General features: G+C 40.5%; 1 protein-coding gene and 1 non-coding gene across 3 annotated transcripts in view; both read left to right on the forward strand.

Moving 5' to 3' along the window:
- LOC116057800 (gastrula zinc finger protein XlCGF17.1-like) overlaps positions 1-20,564 on the forward strand; it is a 39,462-nt gene extending 18,898 nt beyond the window's left edge. Inside the window, exons 1-4 of one of the 2 annotated variants that reach the window (XM_035998348.1) lie at positions 433-620; positions 765-836; positions 18,727-19,359; positions 19,696-20,564. In XM_035998348.1, coding sequence (XP_035854241.1) covers positions 797-836; positions 18,727-19,359; positions 19,696-20,150 — 1,128 coding nt within the window. In that variant the 5' untranslated portion in view covers positions 433-620; positions 765-796 and the 3' untranslated portion in view covers positions 20,151-20,564. Of the gene's footprint in view, positions 1-432; positions 621-764; positions 837-18,726; positions 19,360-19,695 lie in introns of those variants that run through there. The other variant, XM_035998347.1, reaches the window with a different exon arrangement.
- Positions 20,565-24,908: 4,344 nt separating this feature from the next.
- On the forward strand, positions 24,909-24,981 carry trnat-cgu. Its single transcript has one exon. It is a non-coding gene; the product is annotated as a tRNA-Thr (tRNA).
- Positions 24,982-26,937: the final 1,956 nt, after the last annotated feature.

The following is a 26,937-nucleotide window of genomic DNA, read 5'->3' on the forward strand; positions in this document are numbered from 1 at the left end:
CCAGATTGAGGCTTGGGCATTGTGGGCTGAGGAGTGGGCTGGCTCTGATTAGTAAACATCCTGATGGAAAGTGTGAATGTGGAGACAAGGAAACAGTGAAGCATGTATTAGTGCAGTGCAGGAAGTACTCTCCTCAGAGGAAGAAACTGTTCAGGGAACTGGGTGCAACTGGAGAAACTGTTTTTACTTTATGCACTTTATTGAATTTGGACAGTTGGAACAAATTGAAGAAACTGATGGAGTACTTGCGAAGTATTGGAGTATATAAAAATATATAGATAATTACTTTTAAGCAAGTTGGGAATAGTGATTAGTGAACAGCGGAGGGCAGCAATACGCCATAGATGCGTCTAGTCTGCCGGAAATAAAAAGAAGAAGAAGAAGAAGAAGCAGAAGAAGAAGAAGAAGAAGAAGAAGAAGAAGAAGAAGAAGTGTAGCGGAAGTTGTGTTTGTGTTTCCGGGCCCCGGAAGATGCTACGACCTCCGTCCCATTGTTTGCATTTTACCTCGTGATGAGGACGGCGGAGTAAAACGCGCCAGTGTTTGGTGTCCTTCCAGAGAGAAACATCACAAACTGCTGCATGAGGTTTTAAAACCTGAAACACAGCTACAAAGACCAGGTCTGTTTTCTTTCTCTGACCGGAAACGCGTTTACTGCTGTTGTTGCAGGGAGTCCGCGCGCTAAGCTAACGTTAGCCGCAGCTAGCTCCTGCTAACGTGTGTTATTTTATATGTTGTGAGCTTCGTGTTTTTCTCAAACGCAGGTCAGGGAGAAGTTGAGGAGAGGCACTTCAACATGAACTCTGAGAGGAAACTGTCAGCTGACCAGTGGAGAGGTGGGAGACTTTTACATTGTTATATATTCTTCTTATATTTGTTCTTACTTAACGTTAGAGTTACACTGTTGGGTGAGATTCATTGTTGTATGAGCTGGCTCTGGTTTATAATGCCATATAACTTTTATTATCTAGTTTGAAAGTCAGTCATAACTGAAAAAGTACATTAATAATCTGTTATCAAGAATTAGCAGACTACAGAATGCCAGTACTGTATTACAGCCAATGTACTGTATTACAGCCTCATACAGGCTCTGTCTTACTCCTCTGTCTTTTTTTTTGTCAACACTGAAATGGTTATTATATCTAATGTGATTAAACATCCATGGAAAGGATGCAGGGTGTGGGAGCAAAAAAAAAAAAAAAAAAAAAAAAAAACCGGGAAAAAGCCAGAAAAAACTGCAGCGGCCTGCGGTGAAAAAGTTGAGACTGAGTCAATCTGACGTCACGCTGCGGTGGCCAAGCATGTAACCGTCGCTCAGACTTGCCAGTGGGTTTTGATGCAGTGAGAGAGTCCTGACAGTAAACATCACTGCCTCTATCGCTGCCACAAGAAAGTTTTACAAAAAAAAACGAAACACAAGCACTGAACAGCGCAGGAGTTTGTGTCCAGCTGAATGTTTGACAAACAACAAAACCGTCGATCTGTCTCTGATTTCTTTCTCAGTAAAATAAAGCTGCATTCAAGTGCAGTCAGGAATTACAGTGCAGTAGGCCTACTCCCCTTTCCATGTAAGTTTCATCACGTTAGATAGGATTGCTATTTCAGTGTTAACAAAAAAAGAGAGGAGGGAGGCGGAGGCAATAATACAGTAGGCCTACATGACGATAGATTTTTTTACATTTCACACATTGCAGCTACATTTCTGAATGTGCATTTGTTAAGCACCATTAAAATAAAGTTCAGTGACTGTGAACTAAAATATATGACACCAGACTGTAGTTTCTGTATTTATTACCAAAGCATTAATCAGTAATACCGTTAAAATGTGGGAAATGTAAGAAATTGCGTTGCAGGTCGGTTCTACATTTTTTGCATGTTCCCCTAAAACATGTCAGTTGGGAAGCTACAGTGCTCTTAGTAAAATAAGGTAGTTTGGAGCTAGGGCTGCACGATATTTTGTTTCATCGTCTACATCGCAATGTGCGCATGCGCGATAGTCACATCGCAGTACGTTGCGATGTTGACGCTAAAACATTTTTGCTGCTTGATAGAAAAGTCAACTTTCACCGTTCTCCTTTTACATGATTGTTAGCAGCCGACCCTTCCCCTTTAAGACAGATGGCCATGTGGGCAACGTGTGTATGTGACGTAACTTTAGTCCAACTGGGTTTCTTATGGGAAGTGTGTAGAAAAGTACCGTACGCGACAGCTGCCGCTGACACAGTGATGCACATGCTTTTCCATGGGTAGTGAAGCTACAGTAGTCAGTGTTTTATGTTCACTGCAAAGACAAACTAAATCACCTGATTAATGCAACGTAATCACGACATCTCCCGGCCATTTTTCACCGCAGAAAGCTGCTACCAGCCAGGCTAAAGCTAATATAGTTAGCCTAAAGAAACAAGGCGTCTGTCCCAACTAACGTTACGGTTCGGCGCCACGGCGCTGGAAACGTAGTCAACCAGTGTATTGATCTACCTAATGACCCTCTCCAAAATCTCTTCAGAAGAGTAGTCACAGCCTTGCTTGCTTTGGTGTTTGTAAAGCATTAAAGTTCAACAAAGAATGGTTGACATTAGAAGAGTTCCTTTTTCATCGTTATTAGGGCCCGAGCACCGACAGCGGTTAAAGCCCATGTTGCAGGGTTTATTTTCTAATGAATTTGCGCAATTTGCTTGTTGGTAATAAACATTTAAACTGTTATCCAACAACATCAAATACAATGGATATCACAAAACAGAATAAAATACGAAAAAGTAGTACTATTTTACAGCGGTTTGCAATGATTCTCTTTTCCCCCACAATGCATTGCATTACGTCACGTTGGGGAGACGACAGACGAAAGCCCCGTCTCTGTTCACTGTTTATGGGCTCGGTCTGTGCCACTAGTGTTGCAAAATATGGCTTTTGGTCTCGACCGAGTCCGTGGGTCTTTATTATGTGTATAATAATATTGGAGGGAAATTGAAACACAGCTTGGACGGCTTTTCACAAGTTTAGACAGCTAGCTACGCCGATGTTTGCTAACGTTAGTGCAACAGCGTTAGCCTAGACTGCTAGCTAGGTAAATATTAGACTGCCTTCGGAGTTTCCTATATCTGCATCCACGTTGTCAACATAAGACATGTTGCGTTAGTGCACCTTTTGTACCATAATGTTATTGAATGAAATGTTAAGCTTCGCTCCTACGAGATGGGTGGGTTTTTGTTACATACAAAGCTAACTGGCTATAGTTAGCCTGTATGCTAGCGGAATTAGCTAACGTTGCGTAACCAGCCAGCAACTTCGGCAATCGGCATTAGTTTCGGTGAGCTAGCTAATCACGACAGTATTGTCGACCCACAATCAACCTCTGCTACTAAAAGCAGTCAATCTGCAGTGATGTTTGAAATAGAGACTCTTGTGGATGTGTTAGCTGTCGTGGTTAGCTCGCCGAAACTACTGCCACAAAAATGGCTCGCTAGCCCCCCCCTACAAAATAAAAAAAAATTCAGCCCCTGCAGTACGTTTAACATAGACTAACGAAACGTGGTACACATATGTAGCATGTCAAGACGTACAAAAAAGCTTATTGGAGCCATACCCTTAACGCAACAGGAAGTCCGCCATTTTGAAATGAAAGTTTGAAATTAGTGCGATTTTGGCCATTTCCACACATCCTCCTAGAGATTTCATCCGATCGACTTCAAATTTGGTCTGTACCATCTTAAGACCGTGAAGATGAAAAGATATGAAAAGAACATTTTTTGGTCATGGGGCCTGGCCGTGGCAGGGCGGCCATTTTGTGTGTTTCGCCATTGAAACAGGAAGTGGGTGTAACTTGAGTGTACATTGTCCAATTGGCTCGAAACTTTTTTTCTTAAGAGTCCAACCCTGAGGACATCTACCGGCCAAAATTGACTCAAAGTCATAGCGCCCTCTAGTGGCAACAGGAAGTAGGCCCAAAACTATAGGTGCTATACTTTAACAAACTACTCAGAGATTTCATCCGATCAACTTCAAATTTGGTTTGTGTCATCTAAAGACCTCAACGATAAAGATATTAAAAGCAAAACTTTTTGTCTAATGGTGTGGGCGTGGCGTGGTGGCCATTTTGAGCATTTATTGATGAACAAAGACGTTGTTGTAACTTGAGTGTACATTGTCATATCTGCCTGAAATTCAAAGGGTCCAGGCCTGAGGACATCTATAGGCCAAAATTGACTTTTGGTAATAGCGCCCCCTGCTGGCAACAGGAAATCAGCCTTATAAAACAAACATCATCCGATTTACATGAAACTTAAGTGTGGTCTACATGTGATACTGAGCCGCCCTCTATACTTTAACCACGCCCATGTACTCAGGCCACGCCCTCTTTTATGGCTTTTCAACCGTTTAAGGTAGAGTCTTGTGTGAGGTGTCAATGAACTCAGCAGAGAGTTCCTTTTTAATTGGTGATGGTTTGACCCGCCCCCTTATGCTTAAGCCACGCCCCCTTTCATAACTGTTGAACCGTTTAAGGTAGAGTCTTGTGTGAGGTATCATTTAACTCAGCAGAGAGTTCCTCTATTATTGTTGTGTGCGCTGCGACCGTTGCACAAATGCAGGGTCACGTGGAGCGGCGTCCGCCAGTAACCACGACGCACACGGAGGTGCGAGGGCCCGTCCAACGCTGCTTGCAGCTTTCATTTTCTATGTAGATGCACTCCCCTACAAAATCCCCCCAGTATTCAAGAATGATTTATTTCCAAATATAGCTATTTATGTCATCTAGTAAAAATAACAATCTTTTTATATATATATATATATATATATATATATATATATATATATATATATATATATATATATATATATATATATATATATTATATTAGGGCTGCCACCTCTTAGTCGATTAGTCGACTAATCGGTCGTTTTGGTCTTAGTCGACTAAGATTTCTTTAGTTGAGGAGTCATTTTTTTTATGCTTATTCATGCTTAATTACTCATTTCCAAGAAACTTATGAGCACATTTCTGGTAAGCACAAGATTTAAAGTGGTGCTTTTGCAGGATTAATTGTGGAGAAACTCAGTTTTACAGATGGTTCATTAACTACATTTATATTGTGCTTTTCTAGTCTTAATCACTTCTCAAAGAGCACAGCTCTGTCGATTACATCAACTAATCGATTAATCGACAAAATCATATAAGTGTTAGTCGACTAAGAATTTCTTTAGTCGAGGACAGCCCTTATATATATATATATATATATATATATATATATATAATATCGCAGAAAAAATATGGCAATGTCAGTTTTTTTCCAACTGCGTGCAGCCCTAGTTGGAGCCTTGTGTTTGGTTACATTTTTTTTTACTGGTGAAAGTTACAGGAGTTCATATACTGTGTCATATGAAATATAATAATCAGTGAAATACAATAACCATTGTTTGAGAAAAAAAACTCAATTTGCTCGTCACTTCAGCTTTGCACAAGAGGATGGACAGTCCATTAAATATATAGGGGATTTCTACTTTGCCTCCCATTATTATGAGTTATTTCTACAGGTAACGTTAAATATAATACACGGTAGGTAAGGCATAGACATTTCTCTGTTTTCAACTGAGGGGGAAACATTAACACTGCAGTACCATTGCACTTTACATTAGCCTAGCAGCTAGCGGAGTTTCCTTCTGCTTATTGCTTTATCCCGATAAAACAACGTGGTTGAATTTGAGCCTGCATACATGTTTTTGTAGTCTTAAATAAAGCAGCTTATATTGGTAGGCTGAGCAACAAGTTAGCAGACTGCCGAGTCGCCCTTTCTGCTCTTTCAGCTGCTAATTTGCCACAATGTTATGAAGAGTAGAAGGTGTGTATATGAGGAAAATATCATCATTTAAAGTAATTTTGGTACATATTTATTATAACAGCCACCTAATTACAAGTGTGTTTTCGGTTCATGCAGTAGTACCTGAATATTTCCCAGCAATGTTTACTGGGCTATTTTAAAAGTAATTTCGGAATGATTGGAAAATTTTCGACAGTGTTTGAACGCAGCACTAGGGAAGCTTACTTTGCAGTTAACAAACGCTCCTCCAAAGCGCCCTGAAGGAGGGTCTGGCTACTCCAGGGGTGTCGTCGGGGGACGCTTCCCTGACTGGTGTTAGGTTGATAAGGGGTTGAAATGCTTGTGTGTTTACCTCAGACATTTTTCTGCCATTCTAGCGTTGTAAATTAGTGAGCAACCAGCAGTAAACATGGCTAATTTTAGCAAAGTTACTTTGCTTGTGTTAGCCTAGATTTTTAGCAAGCTTACTAACCCAGGGTAATGCTAATTATAATGCCTCATCATGTAAATAAACCCAAAATACCAACAACTGTCTCACTGCAATAAATTACTGGTAATGTCCAAAGTTTAGGCTGAACAGGCAGTTTGGCCATTATCTAAGGTATAACGTTAAACTTTCCGAACAAGGGGAACAGAAGTGGCCTTGACTGGCGTTGACAACTGGATTTGAGTGAAGTGGAAGCACGGGACTGTCAGTCAGTAAACAAGGAAGTGATGTCCTAACTGAAGCCCCGCCTTGATGAGACGTCTGACATGTTGCATTGCCAACTGAATAAAGAGACCAAAAAAGCGCGGTGACCCAACCCAGTCTCATGGCAGTTCGTGATATGGCCACGTAATTTAATCTATTGATTCGTGTACATGGACACATTCATCTCGTTTTTTTTCGTGTGTCTCAGCACAGATTTTAAACTAATGTATTTCAATGAGAAGCATCTTTCGTGATCACAGCACAATTCTTTCTGCCAGTCAGGCTGCATCAGAGAAGCTGTATACAGTTTCGCTATTATTGGTATTTTTAGCCCAATAACCACTGTTTTAATCAACATTTATTCACCAGATCTTATCATGGTTTACATGTATTTCTTTTATTGTTATTTCGGTCTATTTCGGCCAGGGAAGCTGGGTTGCTTTGTTGTTTATTGATATTTTTAAAACTATAGCGCTACATTTATCATCATCTGTTATCATGGTGTTCATTTCTTTATTTTAATAATATTATTTCGGTCTTATTACCGGTGAAATATTACAGTATGCCGTAAAACAGAACACTATGATATGAGCCGAGCTGGGTTCATTCAAAGCCGATATCTCACAATGCAATGCGGGCATTCATATCAGAGAATCGGACAGTGATCAGCGGGTTTTTAACGACAATATTGCTTCAATGTACATATATTTAATCGGTGGTTTTGTCACCAGCAACAACACGTTGCTCAGCTTTGTTCCAGTAAGTTATGCACCGTAATAACGTTTAAAAAAAAAAATCAGCAAAATATTCCGGAAGTGACGTAGTAATTACCGCTCGGCGTCTGTGAAAGATTGCTGCACGTTGTACGTTAGAATTATCCAATAAAAATACCAATAATGAAAATATAGTGTTTTATTCTAAGCACTTTGATTTGCCTTTCGCAGAAAAATACTATACAAAAGTTGAGTGTTTAGAAATACAGTGTTGAGGGTAGATGTAGATGAGAAGTCGTGAGCAAATGTAAACACTCAAGAGGAGTTGGAGATGAGGTTGACAAGATGGGATTTTTATTATTTACCCCAATTAAGACCCATAAGGCAAATATGATAATATAAAAATTAAAAAAATTAAGGAAAGCAGAAAAACTACTTTCAAGTAAACAAACTAAATTGACTTGAGTAAAAAAAAATCACATTATACAAACATACAACTGTTTCCTAATTGACCTTTTTAAACAAGTCACAACTCTGAGGGCATCCAACAGACTTACATCCTCCTCCCTCCAGTTTCTCTCTAGCAGATGACACTGCCAGTCTATATAAGCCTGAAGCCCGCCACTAAAATTGGAACATACCAACACAAAAGTAAAAGACAGGGGTGGCTCAGGTGAGTAGACAATAAAAGCTTAATACAGCCAAAGTTAATAGAAATTTACTGAATATTATTTATATGATTCACACAAACATTTCACAAAGCCACAAGATACCTTGACGGCTAATAAAATAATTACTCATAATTCCAGGTCACTTCCTGTTACCCCGGAAGTCATAGCATCATTTAAACCTGCAGATCGCGGCAAACTTTCCTTTATACACAAAGACAGAAGACGCCGGTAAGACACAAAAAAATGATAGTTTACACTATGTTAAAAAAAAAACATGAGCATATTTATGTGACTTAGTTAGATTTAAAATCACACTGCATTATTAGTTGTTTTAAATAAATGACTTTTTGAAATAACAATTTATGCTAGGCCTAACATATTCATTATTATATTCAGAAGATTATCCTTATATCAATCACCGTGGTTACAGTAGTTTTAGGAAGAATTATCAGGAAATTAAAAGGATAAGCAGATTGTTGCCGAGGTTTATGTTCACAGAGTAAGATGTGCATAGCTTTGTATGGGTATGTGTACATATATACAAAATGTGTTTTGGAATTTTTGGCACACTTCTATTTCAGCCTATACTACACACAGACACATCTCATTCAACCATTTTCACAAACTGAGGAAAGGGTCGTGACATGGGTCAGAGGGTATCAGAGGTCATAAATGATGAACCAAACAATCGGCTCTGCTCTACAGGCACCTTGGTGTTTATATGGACAACACCTTTGGCTGGAAGGCCCGTGTTGAAAGTGTGTGTTATCATTTAGAGCAGACTCACGGTGAATCAGAGGGTTTATGTTATACAAGGCTGCATTACAGAGCATTTTACTATGCTACTATATTTTACAGCATGGCAATATCTAAAAACATCTCCTTTAAAGCTTGCTTGTCAGGTGACTGTCTCTCCTGGCAAGCACAGAGAATATGGTCTGATCTATCTTTATTGATGAGCTCTTATCCTCTGGCAGAAGAATTAGGGTACCCCAATGTAAACTAAATATTTCTAAAGTATAGGCTTAATTTGGACCTACCTCAATTAAAACTTTAAATAATGTTGCTTGAGGTTTCATGATATAATGCATATGGTTGTGTGAAATATTGTCGTAGGACTATAACAAAGATAGTCTGAAGAGGATACATTACTCCTGCTTTGAAATATTGACCTCTGAACCTTGAACCCAGTCCATGTTTGAAGGCTTGTCATTTAGCAACAGAAGGTGCTACACACAGAGGACCAGCTGTTATAGAAAGCTCTGGACCTCAGCTGTCTTGTAGATATGGTCTCCAACGTTTACCCACTATAAGCACTGTCAAATAAGCTACTTTCACCTATTTAACAATTCAATTTTTAAAATCTGATGACACCAGTGTGTTCCCCATCCCAAACAAAAACCCAGGGAGTATCCTAAATTCTACACTGCCAACTTCTACTTATGAGAAATATACCAATATACAGTTATAGCAGTGTGTTTAAATAAACCAATTTAAATCAAATCAAAACATGACCAACATTTATCAAGTTTGTGTTATACCTTTACAGAAAGTGAAGAAAAAGGAATATTGGGCTGTTCAAAAAAATAACAGTATTTGCATTTTTCTTTACAAACTCAAACATTTACTGTATAAACTGAAAAATGTCTCAAGGGTTTGCTTTACTTTTGCACTAATATTTAGTTGCATAACCCTTATTTCTGAGAATTGCTTCACATCTGTGTTGCATGGAGTCGACCAACTTCTGGCACCTGTGAACAGGTATTTCAGCCCAGGACGATTGAACTACATTCCACAATTCCTCTGCATTACTGGGTTTTGCCTCAGAAACAGCATTTTTGGTGTCACCCCACAAGTTTTCTACGGGATTGAGGTCTGGGGATTGGGCTGGCCACTCCATAACATCAATCTTGTTAATCTGGAACCAAGACTTTGCTCGCTTACTGGTGTGTTTTGGGTCATTGTCATGGCAACATGACCTATTCAAGTATTTTGACGTATTGAAACTAATCCATGATCCCTGGTATGTGATAAATAGGCCCAACACCACAGTATGAGAAACATCCCCATAATATGATTTTTGCAACACCATGCTTTACTGTCTTCACTGTGGCTTGAATTCAGTGCATGTGGGTCGTCGAACAAACTGTCTGCTGCCCCTAGACCCAAAAAGAACAATTTTGCCCTCATCAGTCCACAGAATGTTGCCTCATTTCTCCTTTGGCCAGTCAGTGTGTCCTTTGGCAAATTTCAACCCATTCAGTACATGTCTTTTTTTCAGCAATGGGACTTTGCGGGGGCTTCTAGCTGATAGCTTTGCTTCACAGAGCCTTCTTCTGATCGTAACAGTACTCACAGATGACTTTAAGTCTTCTTTGATTTTCCTGGAGCTGATCATTGGTTGCCATTTTGGCTGTTCTTTGATCCATTCGAATGGTAGTTGACCATTTTTTCCCACGTCGTTCAGGCTTTAGATGCCATTTCAAGGCATTTGAAGTCATTTTGGCTAAGCAGCCTATAATTTTCTGCACTTCTTTATGTTTTCCCCTCTCCAATCAACTTTTTCATCAAAGCACTATAACCAGCATGCACATCATTTGCTTCCTTCCTTCCTTAAATATGGGCCATAATTGACACCTGTTTCTTCACAGAATCAATCACCTCACTAATTGAACACAACACTGCTATTATTTTGAACATGCCCCTTTCAATTACAGATTCAATTACACAGAATGAACAGCATTCATGTCATGACTGTTGGGTCTGTTGGTTTTCTATGACTCTACAACACTTACTAGTAAATTATTTGCCATGTAGAAATATCACTTCTACCAAAAAAATGTATTTATGAGGTTAGTGATGTTGGACTACTATTATTTTGAATACAACTGTATTTAAAAACTACAGCTCCCTCTATAGACGCGCCCCAGAACCTGTTACAAAGCTAGTTTACTTGTAGTTCTTCCGGGGTGGGTGGGTTCGGCTCCTGTTTTTCTGCTGTCTGCCGTGAATGGGCTTCATTACATTTCAGATTGCTGCCGGCCGACCGAGCAAACAATACATGAGACAAATAAATAAAACTGTATTTTATTATTATTGTTATCTTTATTATTTCAATCCTCAAATACAACGTTAGACAAAAACATCAATATTACGAATATATTATATGTATTTGTATCTTTCACAGACAGCGAGCGGTAATTACTACGTCACTTCCGGAATATTTCGCAGATTTTTTTTAAACATTATTACGGTGCATAACTTACTGGAACAAAGCTGAGCAATGTGTTGTTGCTGGTGACAAAACCACTGATTAAATATATATACATTGACGCAATATTGTCGTTAAAAACCCGCTGATCACTGTCCGATTCTCTGATATGAATGCATTGGGGGGATATCACCTTTGAATACGCCCAGCTCGGCTCATATCATAGTGTTCTGTTTTACAGCATACTGTAATATTTCACCGGTAATAAGACCGAAATAATATTATTAAAATAAAGAAATGAATACCATGATAACGGCTAAATAAATGTTGATAGATGTAGCGCTATAGTTTTAAAAATATCAATAAACAAAAAAGCAACCCAGCTTCCCTGGCCAAAATAGACCGAAATAATAACAATAAAAGCAATACATGTAAACCATGATAAGATCTGGTGAATAAATGTTGATTAAAACAGCGGTTATTGGGCTAAAAATGCCAATGATAGCAAAGCTGTATACAGCTTCTCTGATGCAGCCTGACTGGCAGAAAGATTTGTGCTGTGATCACAAAAGATGCTTCCCATTGAAATACATTAGTTTAAAATTTGTGCTGAGACACACGAAAAGAACGAGATGAACGTGTACACGAATCAATAGATTAAATTACGTGACCATATCATGAACTGCCATGAGACTGGGCTGGGTGACCAAGTAAATGTTAATGCAATATACGGGGGGTGGGGGTGCTGTTTCACTGGCACATTGAATTGCCAATTGAAAAAGAGACCAAAAAACCTGGCAAAATGAAATGCAATTGATTAAGATTTCATTCTAATGTTTAGTCAATATAGTTTTAACTGAATTGAGGATTGCATTGAAACTTTGAATTGTCAATTGCAAAATGCATATTCAAATTCAATGACAAAATTGACAATTTAATTGACAATTGCAAAATACATTGCCATTTAAATGAAGAGATCAAAAAACCATGGCAATATGAAATGCAAGTGATTGCGCTTTCATTCAAAATTTAATGCAAAATAATTTAAAAGGATTGCAGATTCTAGATATTATAGTTCTGATACTAAGGCAGTAAAAATCACTTTAATATATGCACATAAAAACCATTCACCAACCATTCTTTCAATCGTCGATTAATGATCACCAATCAGCACACAAAAATGGAACCGCAGGTTGCTCTTAAGTATGGCAGGAAACAATCACCACAAACTCTTGGGCAGTTCAGTGCTTTACCTTCATAGTGTTAAAATCTTTTTGTGGCAGCGATACTGGTAAGTTAAAAGCAGACTGACAAGAATGATCTGCAGTAACCTAATTGTCCACCATAGGGTGATGTTGGGTTGCTTTTCTCCAAAAGATGAATCATTCACAACTTTTTGTCGCAGGCATTCACAATGAATGGGAAGACCTGCGTTTTCGCCAGATTGTCTGACAAGTGACGCAGTATTTGTAAATAAATGTGTATCCAGCATTGGCAATATGCTGCTAATCTCCCCATGATCTTGTCAAGCAGCTCCTCCAAATTTTAGACACACCAGCTAGCAAGGCCGTTTCTAGCCATAAAAAGGTCCAACTTCTTCTTAATTCAATTCAATTTTATTTATAGTATCAAATCATAAGAGTTATCTCAGGACACTTTACAGATGGAGTAGGTCTAGACCACACTATAATTTACAAAGACCCAAAATTCCAGTAATTCCCCCAAGAGCAAGCGTTTTCTTAAGGACAACCATGTTGTTGTAGTGCTGGGCGGTATACCGGTTTGTACCGTATACCGGTATTAATTTCCCGTATGATATGAATTTTTCATATACATTAATACCATTGCATTGCCGCAGAGAGCTCTCCAGCCAAAGTAATCTGCGAGTGACTTGAACGGGAGCCCTGTTAACTGCGTACCCTTCTCACTCATGGTAGTAACTTTATAACAACAATTAATAAGCCACATCTATCTCTCTTTAACAGGATAAAACACCATAGAATGCAACAATTTGTGACTTAAATTTCTAACACTAATAATTTTACATTTACAAATTTCCACCGCCGAACGGCATTCTGGGTAACATAGCTGCTAGCTAGCCAGGTAGCATAACAGTCTGTTAAGCTGGGAGAGGCTCCGGTACTGCAGAGAACAGAAGTCGAAAGAAAGAGGATGAAGAAAGACCAGAGATACACCAGAACAACGTATACTCAAGAGAGGAGCCGTTTGTTGTTCCAGTTTTTTGTTTAAAAAGAATCGGACATAATTTAGCCACTGTTGTTGCCTGTCGCTTTAACATTACTTGGTTGCGCTAACGTTATTCAGCCGTGCTAACGTTAAAGACATGTCAATTCAAGCATGCAGCTGAGGAACATAATGAACGCAATAACAATCCACCTACGGTCCCGCTACAGACCGTTGAGAAAGACGGGTTCAGAGCAATGACAAAAACACTGGATTTAAGATGCCTTGCTGAAATATGTCTGCCAACCTGCTAACATTATTGAAACAACGAAGAAGGCTGACAGCGGAGCTACGTTCACTCGCCCACTTTTCTACAACCTAACTTACCTGTGGCCAAGGTAGTTTTTATACAACTATCTTACAACTATTTTATTTTGAAAGGGAAACAATGTTAAAGTTGTTTGTATGTGTATTAATTCGATTTAAGTTTATTTTACTACTTTGTATTTTGCACAATAAATAGTTTAGATTCTATAATGCATTCTCCTTCATATCATTATATAATGTTGTGGAGCCAGGCAAACCCTTTAATAATCACAAGTTTTACTAAACATGATGACATTGAAACGTTTCATTTTATATTCTGACAGTACTGAATACTGACAGTACAATAAGCCATTATAAACTGATGTAAAGACCCAGGCAAGCAAAAGAAAGAAAATACCATGATATACCGTGAAACCGCCAGAATCTTAAAAACTGTGATACAAATTTTTGGTCATACCACCCAGCACTATGCTGTTGCCAACTTGGCCATTGTTTGTGATGTGACTGATTTGCCTCTAGTGTCTAATCTTTTCAAATGAATTTAAACAAAAACGTTGATCATATAATTTCAAAACATTCCAAATTGTTAGTTATTTTTCTTTCAAAAGGCAGCAATACATCAATTAAAATCTACAGTGTTCATGTGATTTCATTCATTAGCAGTGAAATAAATGCATAATAATCATGAAACGTGATTATTTTTCAGACCATAATCGTACCAACAAAATCTATAATTGTTGCATCCCTAAAAACAACAGAACTGGACAATCCTCATGCTTCTTTTGAGCTACCAGTGTGATGGCATTTTGCCTTCCCCTGTGAGTTATGTAAACAAACAATTGTTAAAGCTTGTTGGCTCCAACAGGACTTCATGGTGCACTCAGCTGACCCTCTGTAAACTCATATTGCATTGATGTACCTCTTCTTATTGGTAGTATCAGTGCTGGAAAAATAATGTTTAAATCGAGATTTAATTGAAAATCCTGACACCCCTATTTATTATGAGAGTGAATAGAGCTACTTATCAAAGTATTGTTAAAGGAGAATTCCGGCCAATTTTTACGTTAATCTTGATCGCTATAGCTACGCGAGTACTTTCGATAGAAAAAAACCCTGACCCGAATCAGTGCAGGTAACACGGAGAAGCTGCAGCTACGTACTACAAGAGTACCCTGAGGTAAAACGGCAGTGGTCGGGGCAAGTTTTAGAGTGCCTTTGTGCCTCTTAACAGACACAAAATGCAATTAAAGCTGCAAGCAGCGATGGACGGGCCCTCGCTCCTTTGCGCGCGTCGGGGTCACCGGCGGTCGCCGCTCCTTGCGACCGTGCATTTGCGCGGCACTCAGACACCGCAAACCGTCACCAATGAAAAGGGAACTCCCTGCTGCGTTCAATGATACCTCACACAAGACTCTACCTTAGATGGGTCAGCATTTATGAAAGGGGGCGTGGCTTGAACATAGGGGGCGGGCCAAACCATCACCAATGAAGTAACTCTGCTGAGTTCATTGATACCTCACACAATGGTCAACCTTAAATCATTCAAATGTTATGGAACGGGGCGTGGCTTAAGCATCGGGGGCGGGCCAAACCATCACCAATGAAGAAGCAACTCTGCTGAGTTCAATGACACCTCACACAAGACTCTTCCTTAAATGGGTCACCAGTTATAAAAAGGGGCATGGCTAAATTATAGGGGCCGGGTCAACCCATCACCAATTAAAAAGGCAGTCTCTGCTGAGTTCAATGATACCTCACACAAGGGTCTACTTTAATCGGTTCAAATGTTATGAAAGGGGGCGTGGCTTAAGCATAGGGGGCGGGCCTAACCATCACCAATGAAGAAGCAACTCTGCTGAGTTCACTGATACCTCACACAATGGTCAACCTTAAATTGTTCAAATGTTATGAAAGGGGGCGTGGCTTAACAATAGGGGGTGGGCCTAACCTTCACCAATGAAGAAGCAACTCTCTGCTGAGTTCACTGATACCTCACACAATGGTCAACCTTAAATCGTTCAAATGTTATGAAAGGGGGCGTGGCTTAAGCATAGGGGGCGGGCCAAACATCACCAATGAAGAAGGAACTCTGCTGATTTCATTGATACGTCACACAATGGTCAACCTTAAATCGTTCAAATGTTATGAATGGGGGTGTGGCTTAAGCATAGGGGGCGGGCCAAACATCACCAATGAAGAAGCAACTCTCTGCTGAGTTCAATGACACCTCACACAAGACTCTACGCCATACAGTTCATTATCTGTGAAAGGGGGCGGGCCAAACCATCACCAATGAAGAAGCAACTCTGCTGAGTTCAATGACACCTCACACAAGACCCTACCTTAAACGGTTCAAATGTTAAGAAAGGGGGCGTGGCTTAAGCATAGGGGGCGGGCGAAACGATCACCAATGAAGAAGGAACTCTGCTGAATTCAATGACACCTCACACAAGACTCTACCTTAAACGGTACAAATGTTATGAAAGGGGGCGTGGCCTGAGTAAGTGGGCGTGGTTATATTATAGGGGCCGGCTCATTATCACATGTAGACCACACATTCTAAGTTTCATGTAAATCGGATGATGTTTGTCATATAAGGCGCATTTCCTGTTGCCAGCGGGGGGCGCTATGACCAAAAGTCAAATATGGCCTGTAGGTGTCCTCAGGCCTGGACCCTTGTCAATCTTGAGAATTTTCAGGCAGATACGACAACGTACACTCAAGTTACAACAATTTATTTGTTCATCGCTCAACACTCAAAATGGCCGCCACGCCACGCCCACACCGTCAGACGAAAAGTTTTTCTTTTAATAACTTTTCATCTTTAAGGTGTTGGGATGATAGAGACCAAGTTTGAAGTACATCGGATGAAATCTCTAGGAGGAGTTCGTTAAAGTATAGCACCTTGACTTTTAGGCCTACTTCCTGTTGCCACTAGGGGGCGCTATGACTTTAAGTAAATATCGGCCTTTATTTGTCCTCAGGGTTGGACTCTTATGAATCCTGAAAAGTTTCGAGCCAATCGGACAATGTACACTCGAGTTACACCCACTTCCTGTTTCGGCGGCGAAACGCACAAAATGGCCGCCCCGCCACGGCCATGCCCTATGACGAAAAGTTTTTCTTTTAACAACATTTCATCTTTAATGTCTTAAGATGGCACAGACCGAATTTGAAGTTGATCGGATGAAATCTCTAGGAGGAGTTTGTTAAAGTACGACATGTGGAAATGGCCAAAATCGCACTAATTTCGAACTTTGAAATCAAAGTGGCGGACTTCCTGTTGGGCTTAGGGTATGGCTTCAATGACGTTTTTTGTACATCTTGACATGATACATATGTGTACCAAGTTTCGTGAGTCTTCGTTAAACGCACTGCAGGGGCTCAATTTTTTTAACATTGTAGGGGGCGCTAGCGAGCCATTTTTGCGCGCCTATTCCCGAAACCCTTAAAATACGTAAATTTTCACCAGACTTGATGCGACCGCCAAATTTGGTGAGTTTTTGAATATGTTAAGCCCCTCAAAAAGCCAATTCATTTGCCGGGAAAATAATAATAATTCCTTCAGTTTCAATAGGGCCTTCGCCGCTGTCGGTGCTCGGGCCCTAATAATTCCTTCAGTTTCAATAGGGCCTTCGCCGCTGTCGGCGCTTGGGCCCTAATAATTCCTTCAGTTTCAATAGGGCCTTCGCTGCTGTCGGCGCTCGGGCCCTAATTAATATGTCTGTGCCACATAAACAGGGCCCTTACGTGTCAACAAGATGCGTTTTCAACTCAGACATTGTTTAAATTCACCTACCCTAGTCCCTGTCTCGATCCTGCCGGTAGCTAGCTTGCCCTGATAGCCGTTAGCTGCTAGCTGCCATCCGGTGAGTGTATTCAGACAGGCTTCTGTGATAATCATCCCAATAACAATCCACGGAGCGGCAGTGGTGTGGATATGTCTTCCAGAGGACAGGTCATGTCACGTCTTGAAGTTTATTCCCCCCTAAAAAAAACAGTAGTGCGGTAGTAGCTGCTAGCTGCCGCCCGGTGAGTGTATTCAGCCAGTATTCTATGATAATCATCCCAAATACAATCCACGGAGTGCCCGGTGGTATGGTGGATGTCCTGCATAGGACAGATCATGCCTTCGCAGCGAAAGGTTTAGATTATTTCCCCCTCAAAATAGGTAATTTAGCACAGTAGTGGTTATGACCATATCAGTGACTATGTAACTACATGGAAACGGGATAAACGATGTCTGTGGCTTGCACAGTAATAGCGTTACTGAAGCTTAGCTGTAGCATCGCGCTGTCTCCTGGGAATTCAGTTGTAGCAGGAAAAGGTAAACAGTAGTTTGCAGATCGGAGCTTAGTGTGTGAAGAGCGGCGTTTTTTACAAGGGAAGAAGCTTGGAGTAACATAACTATGGAGAATATAGCAGATATACAACACACGGAAGAGCCTTTTGAGTTTGATGGTCGTCCTTAGTTATTCAAACCCGAGTATACAGACGAAGAACTAGCCTCACAAGAGTTGGAAAGAACGAGACAGACGGAGGGGAAACAGGCAGATGAACTTGCTGCTCCAAGCGCAAGCTAAGCTAGCCTTCAGTAAGTGGAGGACATAGCAACACCACCGCCGCTCCGTGGATTGTTATTGGGATGATTATCACAAAAGCCTGTCTGAATACACTCACCGGATGGCAGCTAACAGCTAACGGCTATCAGCTAGCAGGGCAAGCTAGCTACTGGCAGGATCGAGACAGGGACCAGGGTAGGTGAATTTAAAGAATGTCTGAGTTGAAAACGTTGACACGTAAGGGCCCTGTTCATGTGGCACAGACATATTAATTGCATTTTGTGTCTGTTAAGAGGCACAAAGGCACTTTAAAATCTGCCCCGACCACTGCCGTTTTAGCTCAGGGGACGCTTGTAGTACGTAGCTGCAGCTTCTCCGTGTTACCTGCACTGATTCGGGTCAGGGTTTTTTCTATCAAAAGTACTCGCATAGCTAAAGTTATCAAAATTAATGTAAAAATTGGCTGAAATTCTCCTTTCACAATAATTAAAAAAAAAAAAAAAAAAAAAAAAAAACTAATAGCTGTTAGTTTGTGTTTCACCTTTTCCTTTCAGATGTCCAGAAAGTGATTGTTGGTGAAGAACATCAGCAGGAGTGGAGCTCCAGTCTGGACCAGGAGGACACAAAGCCCCCAAACATTAAAGAGGAACAGGAGGAACTCCAGATCAGTCAGGATGAAGAGAAGCTTCAAGGGCTGGAGGAGGTGGATATCACCAAGTTCACATTCACTCCGGTCCCTGTGAAGAGTGAAGATGATGAGGAGAAACCTCAGTTCTCAAAGCTTCATCAAAGACAAACTGAAGAGATCAAAACAGAAGCTGATGGAGAGGACTGTGGAGGACCAGAACCAGCAATGAAATCAGATCCAGATACACATTTACAACCAGACACTGATGCCAAGACTGGAGATGCTTCTGAACCTGAGACTGATGACAGTGAACAGACCAGAGAACCTCGGTCAGGTTTAAACTCTCTGAATAATGATACATTTCCTGTTAGTGATTCAAGATGTACTACTGGTGAGAAAGCATTTAGCTGCTCTGAGTGTGGGAAAAGATTTGGCACCAATGGAGATGTGACGAGGCATATGAGATCACATACAGGAGAGAAACCATTTAGCTGCTCAGTCTGTAAGAAAGCTTTTACAGTGAGTGGAAATTTACAGAAACACATGAGAATCCACACAGGAGAGAAACCATTTAGCTGCACTGAGTGTGGGAAAGGATTTGGCACCAATGGAGATGTGAAGAGGCACATGAGAATCCACACAGGAGAGAAACCATTTAGCTGCTCAGTCTGTAAGAAAGCTTTTACAGTGAGTGGAAGTTTACAGAAACACATGAGAATCCACACAGGAGAGAAACCATTTAGCTGCTCAGTCTGTAAGAAAGCTTTTACAGAGAGTGGAAGTTTACAGACACACATGATAATCCACACAGGAGAGAAACCATTTAGCTGCGCTGAGTGTGGGAAAGAATTTGGCACCAATGGAGATGTGACGAGGCACATGCGATATCATACAGGAGAGAAACCATTTAGCTGCTCAGTCTGTAAGAAAGCGTTTACAGAGAGTGGAAATTTACAGACACACATGAGAATCCACACAGGAGAGAAACCATTTAGCTGCGCTGAGTGTGGGAAAAGATTTGGCACCAATGGAGATGTGAAGAGGCACATGAGATCTCATACAGGAGATAAACCATTTAGCTGCTCAGTCTGCAAGAAAGCGTTTACAGTAAGTGGAAATTTACAGACACACATGCGAATCCACACAGGAGAGAAACCATTTAGCTGCGCTGAGTGTGGGAAAAGATTTGGCACCAATGGAGATATGAAGAGGCACATGAAATCTCACACAAGAGAGAGACCACTTAACTGCTCAGTCTGTAAGAAAGATTTTGGACGGAGTGGTCATTTACAGAAACGCATGATAATCCACAAAGGAGAGAAACCATTTCGCTGCTCAATCTGTAAGTAAGATTTTGGACAGTGAACACTTACAGAAACACGTGAGAATCCACAAAGGAGAGAAACCACTCCGCCCCCTGTATTTAAGGAAGGCTGGAGGACTCTTTCAGACTGAACCAGCTGTGCACCAGTTTTATCTTTTTGGGGATGGAGGTCTGAGGGCTATGGCACAAAACCAAGATGATATTGTACTATAAATACAGATGTATAAATAGTAATTGATAATGAAATAATTGAAAGAGTCTATGAAATGTTACACTCAAGATCTCATCTGAACAGTCAAAAACTTGACTAAGTTTAAAACTTTTACAGCCAACTTATTAAAAATGTTGAGTTTTAATCACGTTTGAGTCATTTAAGTCTAAATGTATTTGAACGGTCTTTAATTTCTTTTAAAATGTTTTACTACACTTCCTTACATTGTTCAGGGTTTAAAGCCCCTAATAGTCTTTATGTGTATATATATATATATATATATATATATATATATCCTGATATTTTTATGACTGCATGTCATGTGTTATTCTGCTGTTTTGTAAAGTGCTTTGTAGCGTGTATTTTGACAAGTGCTCTATGAATAAAAAATTGTAATCATTATTTCAAGCTCTGCAGGTATGATATTGTTGAAGTTAGATATCGCTGTGAGCAGGGTTCAAACCTGCGTGGGGAGACACGTTTTTATTTCAAGTCCAACGCCCTAACCACTCGGCCAGAAATGGAAAAATTCTGAAATGCAAAGTTCAAGTGACTAAGCTGTGCCACTACCACTGTAGCTAAGACAAGGGGCGTTTCTCAATATGTGTTCTTCTATGGACTTGTGTTCTTGTGACCCTGTGAAACATCATCTTCTGTGGCCAAAGTACTGTCCCAATACACAAGTTTGCATTTCAAAACAATTCAAATTCTCAGAAATGTTCTCGACACGCCCATTTTACAGAGGATGCATTGGTTGGTAACTTGAATGATCTGCACGGCAGCACCTGTATCCCAACATTCATTTCGGCACTCAGCGAGGGTCAGGTTTCCGGTACATAGGCGGACCAACAACGGGACAATTTTAATTTTTGCCATCTTATTCATCACTAAATTTAGTTCTGAGAACGTTTTACGCAAGCAATCAACTGTGTAGATTTAGAATATAGGCAGTCTTACGAAAATAGATGCCGTATTGAGAATTTGCTCCATAAAGTGATGCGACAGCCAGCTAGCACCTGCCGGGGTTGATAGCTCGTCTCTGGGACAGTCACGCTCGGAGGCCCCGCTGTAAGCTGGAGGTCTCTCAGACCGCTCTCGTTAAGACTTTTATTTTGCCGTTGACTGAGCATTTGTTTAAATATCACAACACATGTCCATCATAAGATTAACAGGAATTTATGGTTAACTGCCTTTTCGGAGTTAAACTCCACAATCGCATGCGGCCTAACAACCTCGCTGGCCAGCAGTCACACACAGCGCAGCAGGCAAAGGCGGGGGAGAGAGATACCCGTTTATCTTCTATCGATATACTATATACATTAGATTTAGTATTTAGTTCGTACTTTTTTCTGTGTATTTGTTTTCAGATTTTTTTTAAATTAGAAGTTGAGTTTCAGTCTGTATGATAAATTAACAGTTGCCCATAAAGTGGTAACATGTTATGTAGACTAAAGGGGAGACACCAACGTTTCTAATTTGTATTGCTAATTTCTAGCTGTTGTCCCTGGGCATATACAGTGCACTACAATAATATAGAAATGATAATTCCATATAACACTAATAGGGACACCTAGGACATGCCTGTGTTTACCCATTCGGAGAGTCACGCTCGGACACCCCGCTGTAAGTTGGAGGTCTCTCAGACCGCTCTCGTTAATACAAGGCTTTTATTTTGCTGTTGTTGACGGATTGTTTGTTTAAATATCACAACACATGTCCATAAGATTAACGGGAAGTTATGGTTAACTGCCTTTTCGGAGTTAAACAACCTCGCTGGCCAGCAGTCACACACACAGCGCAGCAGGCAAAGGCTGGGAGAGAGATACCTGTTTAGCTTCTATCCAGTGATGTTACTTAGTAACGCGTGGTAAAACCACTTTTTTCAGTAACGAGTAATCTAACACGTTACTATTTCCAAACCAGTAATCAGATTAAAGTTACTTATCCAAGTCACTGTGCGTTACTATTTTTGTCATTTTCCTTAGTAAAAATATATATTTTTTGCTTTCTTCTTGCGTCTCGGGGAGTGAAGTCACGTTTTCAGCATGTGGACAGTTCACTTGTACCACGCAGCAACACAAACGTAAACAACAATGGAGGGAGGAGAGAGATGCGCGTTTCCTAGCTGGAAATACAGTCACTATTTTGAGTTTGTGTCAGCTAAAGACGGCAATATTAAGGTTCGTTGTATACTCTGTGCTGGTGGCGACAAAGTGCTCTCTAGCTACAAAAACACTACGTCAAATTTGAAGAAACATTTGGAGTCGCAGCACTGCAGTCAAACTTACAGAGCAAGTCCCACCAGGTGGTGCGAAGCAGAGAGCAGGAGGTCCACCCAAACAACAAAAGCTGGACTTTGGTGCAAAACCAGTAAGTGGGGGAGAGTTGAAGAAGTTGATCGGGCAGTATGTTGTAGCGGAAATGCTGCCCCTAACACGGTTGACTCGCTCTCTTTCGTGCCATAATAAACAAGATCCCTACTACTGGCAATGCCGAGCTGCCTCACAGTAAACCGGTTGTCATTTTTATGTTGAGGCTGTGGGGGTGTTGTCGGAAGTTGTTGAATGTAACTAATAAAGTAACTTGTAATCTAACTTTGTTACTTTTAAAATCAAGTAATCTGTAAAGTAACTAAGTTACTTTTTCAAAGTAACTGTGGCAACACTGCTTCTATCTATATACTAGATTTAGTATTTAGTTCGTACTTTTTTTGGTGTATTTGTTTTCAGATTTTCTTTTTAAATTAGAAGTTGAGTTTCAGTCTGTATGATAAATTAACAGTTGCACATAAAGTGGTAACATGCTACGGCATGTTATGTAGACTAAAGGGGAGACACCAACATTTCTAATTTGTATTGCTAATTTCTATCTGTTGTCCCTGGGCATATACAGTGCACTACAATAATATATAAATGATAATTCCACATAACACTAATAGGGACACCTAGGACATGCCAGTGTTTACCCATTCAGAGAGGCATGCTTATTTTTTTTTACTTATTTTTAACTGACTAAAAGTAATACACTAATAATAGTAGGGATCGCATTCCACTCTTTTGAATAAGTAAGGGGTGTTTAAGCTAAAACATAAACAAAAAAAATGAGGGTTTCTTGTCCGGAGCTTGTTTAAATATAAAGTGGTTATATTGTTGTGGTTTTTATTTCTAGCTGTTATTTTGGAGCACTGCAGGCAGACTCTGTGCTGGGGGTGTTGCACAATAACAGGAAGAACGCATCATCTCAAACGGTTAACAGCGTTTTCTGTGCTTGTGAACTTGCGAGTCCATTCTTTCAAGAACATTTAGCAAGGTTGTTCTCCCCAAGAACACAAGTCCGTTCTTTGAATCCTTGAGAGTGAGAAACAGCCAAGGATCTGGCCAGCAGTGAGTGGTTGCTATGGTGCAGTGTTGATTAGTGGATGGGTTGCAGGTGTGCAGCTGGGAGCAGGTGAATCAGCTAGGCAGCAATCAGGAGCTGGGAGAGTGAGGGAATCACCACGGCAACAACACAGACACATGGAGAAAGACAGGGGAAACAGTCTGTGACACGAACACATTTCTCTGTCTCTTACCTGCAGCTTCGGTCTGAACGGAGCACTGTTGCTGTGCTGCAGTGTCCTGTCTGAAATCCCCCCACAGCCTGTGGTCTACAGAAGGTAAATTCACTTGTGTGCAATTTTAACGTTATCGATTTTATGGAGTTTCTAGAACTTGTAATGCTAATCGCGTTAGCATGGTACCGACAGGAGCTATATCTGTAACAGCGTACTTCATGGTATCACTTTTAATTATCACAGTTAATTACTGTCCATTAGCTCTCGTTCACTCCTGTTCTGTTGCTCCGCTGTACATAAAACTACAGGAGGCGAAGATAAGCTTTTATAAAACTTTAATGTAGTAACTTCTTAGGCTACACACAATGTGTCAGTCGGCTCCACTGCTAACAATAATGACCTTCTCTAACTCTTCTACCCATTTTATTTAACCCTCTCCTCAATTTCCCAACTATGGCATGAAAGAGCTTGCCCCAAAATAGTAATTCCCATTTACTCCAAAAAGATAATTCCTCTCATCAAGGTTGCGGAGAAATATGAATTATTGCTCTTCCGTTGCAGTTCCTCCAGGTTGAGGCTGCTTCTTCAACTCATCACTCAGTGAGAAAAATGCATCATAAACTGCGTATTAACGTGTGTTGGTATTGTCAAGTTAGCTAAGAAAGTTAAAGCTACATCAGTATGATGAACAGTAGGCCTAAATGAGATTTGGGTTCATGTAAGTAAGTAAAGAGAGGAACATTGCTACATATCCTTCATTTCTTACCTACTAGTAATTCAGAAGAGGTTTTTGAGAATGATGTCACATTCTAACATCCAGACTCCCTGCTCATTGTTCTTGGGGACTTTAACAGTGCAAACCTCAGCAAAATATCAGTTATAGTAAATGGAAGAATTCATCAATCAGTCAGTATACTGTATATTATACAGCTCATACAAGGTAAAAGAGAAGTTAAGACTTAACATTACAGAAGTCCTTAAAGGAACACACTGAGCATACCATTTCTTTTAAAAGCATGAGGCGCTGTAGCTTAGAGGTTAAAGCGCCTGTCTCGTAAACAGGAGATCCTGGGTTCAAATCCCAGCAGTGCCTGATAATCCGTTGATTACCTCAAAACTTTGTTGTCACTGGCATTTACATACAGTCACCTGTTCATTTTAAACAATGAGAACAAACTTAATTCCTGATTTCCCAGAGTCCAAAAGTTATATGTAACATTAGGATATTGAAGGTGCAACATGTAATACTGACAGCTAGTGTTTAAAATAGTTACCGCAGTACAAATTCGAAATACTGGAGAGCGTCGTCTCCCCAGCCCCCTCCTCCCCAGACACAAAGTTTACGGAGGTTGCCAGGCTGAGACCGCAGCATCCACAACAATGTTGCTAGACGCTTGTCTCATATAGCCAGACATTACTTCACAGCACAGCGGAGTAGCTAACGTTAGATGCTGGCTATACTGACAGTCATGAAAGCCCGTGCTCATGCGGAGCTCTGTACCCAACTGACAGACAAACTTTTTGGGCTTAGAATTAGTCATAAAAGCCTGTGTTCATGCGGAGGTTAGCAGTTAGCAGGGTTAGCATGGCGGCGTTAGCCAGGACCAGTCAGCATCACTTAACTCGTTGTGTCTCAATAGTTTTTGTGAGTAACCAACTCGGGTATTCTAGCTATATAATTCAATGTGAGTCCACAGATGTTGAAATGACATAAAATGCTCGTCCCTTGTAGCCTGAAGCTAATGACTACCTGTTCAGGAGGAAATTAGCCAACTCTGCGTCCTTTTGGGCTCTAAGCTGTCTCTATCTTTCAAATACATCTCCAATATTTACCCGGGGTTTGTTACGTCTCTGTTCACGCAACTGTTAGAAACATGCCGTTTTTTTTAGGTCAGGTAGAATCTATCTCCGTTGATCCTGTTTGTTTGTTTGCTGCTTTCATGGCTGCACTAACGTTACAGCTGTAGCACGCTGGTCTTACGTTTTTACAGGTATATCTGGCAACCCGGCCTGGCACTGGGCATTTGATAACAACACACAGGCAAAAACACAATCAGACATTCCCGTCATGGTATGGAAATTTCAAAAGGAGAAAATACTGGCATTAGCATTGTTGTCAGAAAAGATAGTATTTCAACTTAGCATGTTTCCTTAATATCTGATGAACCATTGGGGTCGTTTTTTTTATTACAGTAAATATATTACATATTGGACCTTTAACAATTTAAGCTTAAAACCATAGTATGATCCATCCAGAAAGTGACATGTTATTATACATCTCAACACTGTACGCATGGCATGTGTCCTTGTAACTCCTGTCTAAGTTAAAGACTTAACAGAAATAAGCAGGAAACTTCCTCAGCTGATTACTGACATCAGAGACGGGGTTTAGTGAATGATATACAACGAAGCAAACAGAAGAACAGTATTGCAAGAACGAGACTGACAGCAAAGTCTTGTCTCCGATCTGACGCTGAGTTGCAGGAGAAAGCAGGTGTACAGTATAAAGCAGAGGCTGATTGCTGACGACATGCAGCTGGACTCCTGACTCCCTCACAGCTGGCTCCACTCCTGCAATCAAACACACAGACACCAGCACATGGAAGGAGAGGCTGCGGGCGAAAAGTCAACAATTACCTCCTAAGTCCTTTACTAACCACTTCTCCTTAACCCCGATGGTAAACGTCATGAGGTCAAGGAAAGGTGTGAAGGAGAATTCAAAAGGAACAGCGGTGCCAGGAGAATCCGACTGTCCTTACACTCGGCTGGGTGATCATGCGGCGGGGATGTTATTGACGTGGGTCTGCCGATGAAACAAGCACATCTTGATACTTCACCTCGTGCGTTTTTACCGTGTTGTTTCATGCTGGGTCTATAAACGTGGACAACCTGGTGGAAAATATTACTGCATCACTGTTTTATTTATTATTTATTTCCTATCTTATTCTGCATTGATTATGTTGTTTCATCTAAAGCACTCGCTGCATGTAATTTCGTTATTATGAATTACTGAGCTTTAGGCTGTTTCTTGTACGAAAGGTGTTGCAAA

This window comes from Sander lucioperca, chromosome 24 (assembly GCF_008315115.2).
Source record: "Sander lucioperca isolate FBNREF2018 chromosome 24, SLUC_FBN_1.2, whole genome shotgun sequence".
Lineage (NCBI taxonomy): Eukaryota > Metazoa > Chordata > Actinopteri > Perciformes > Percidae > Sander > Sander lucioperca.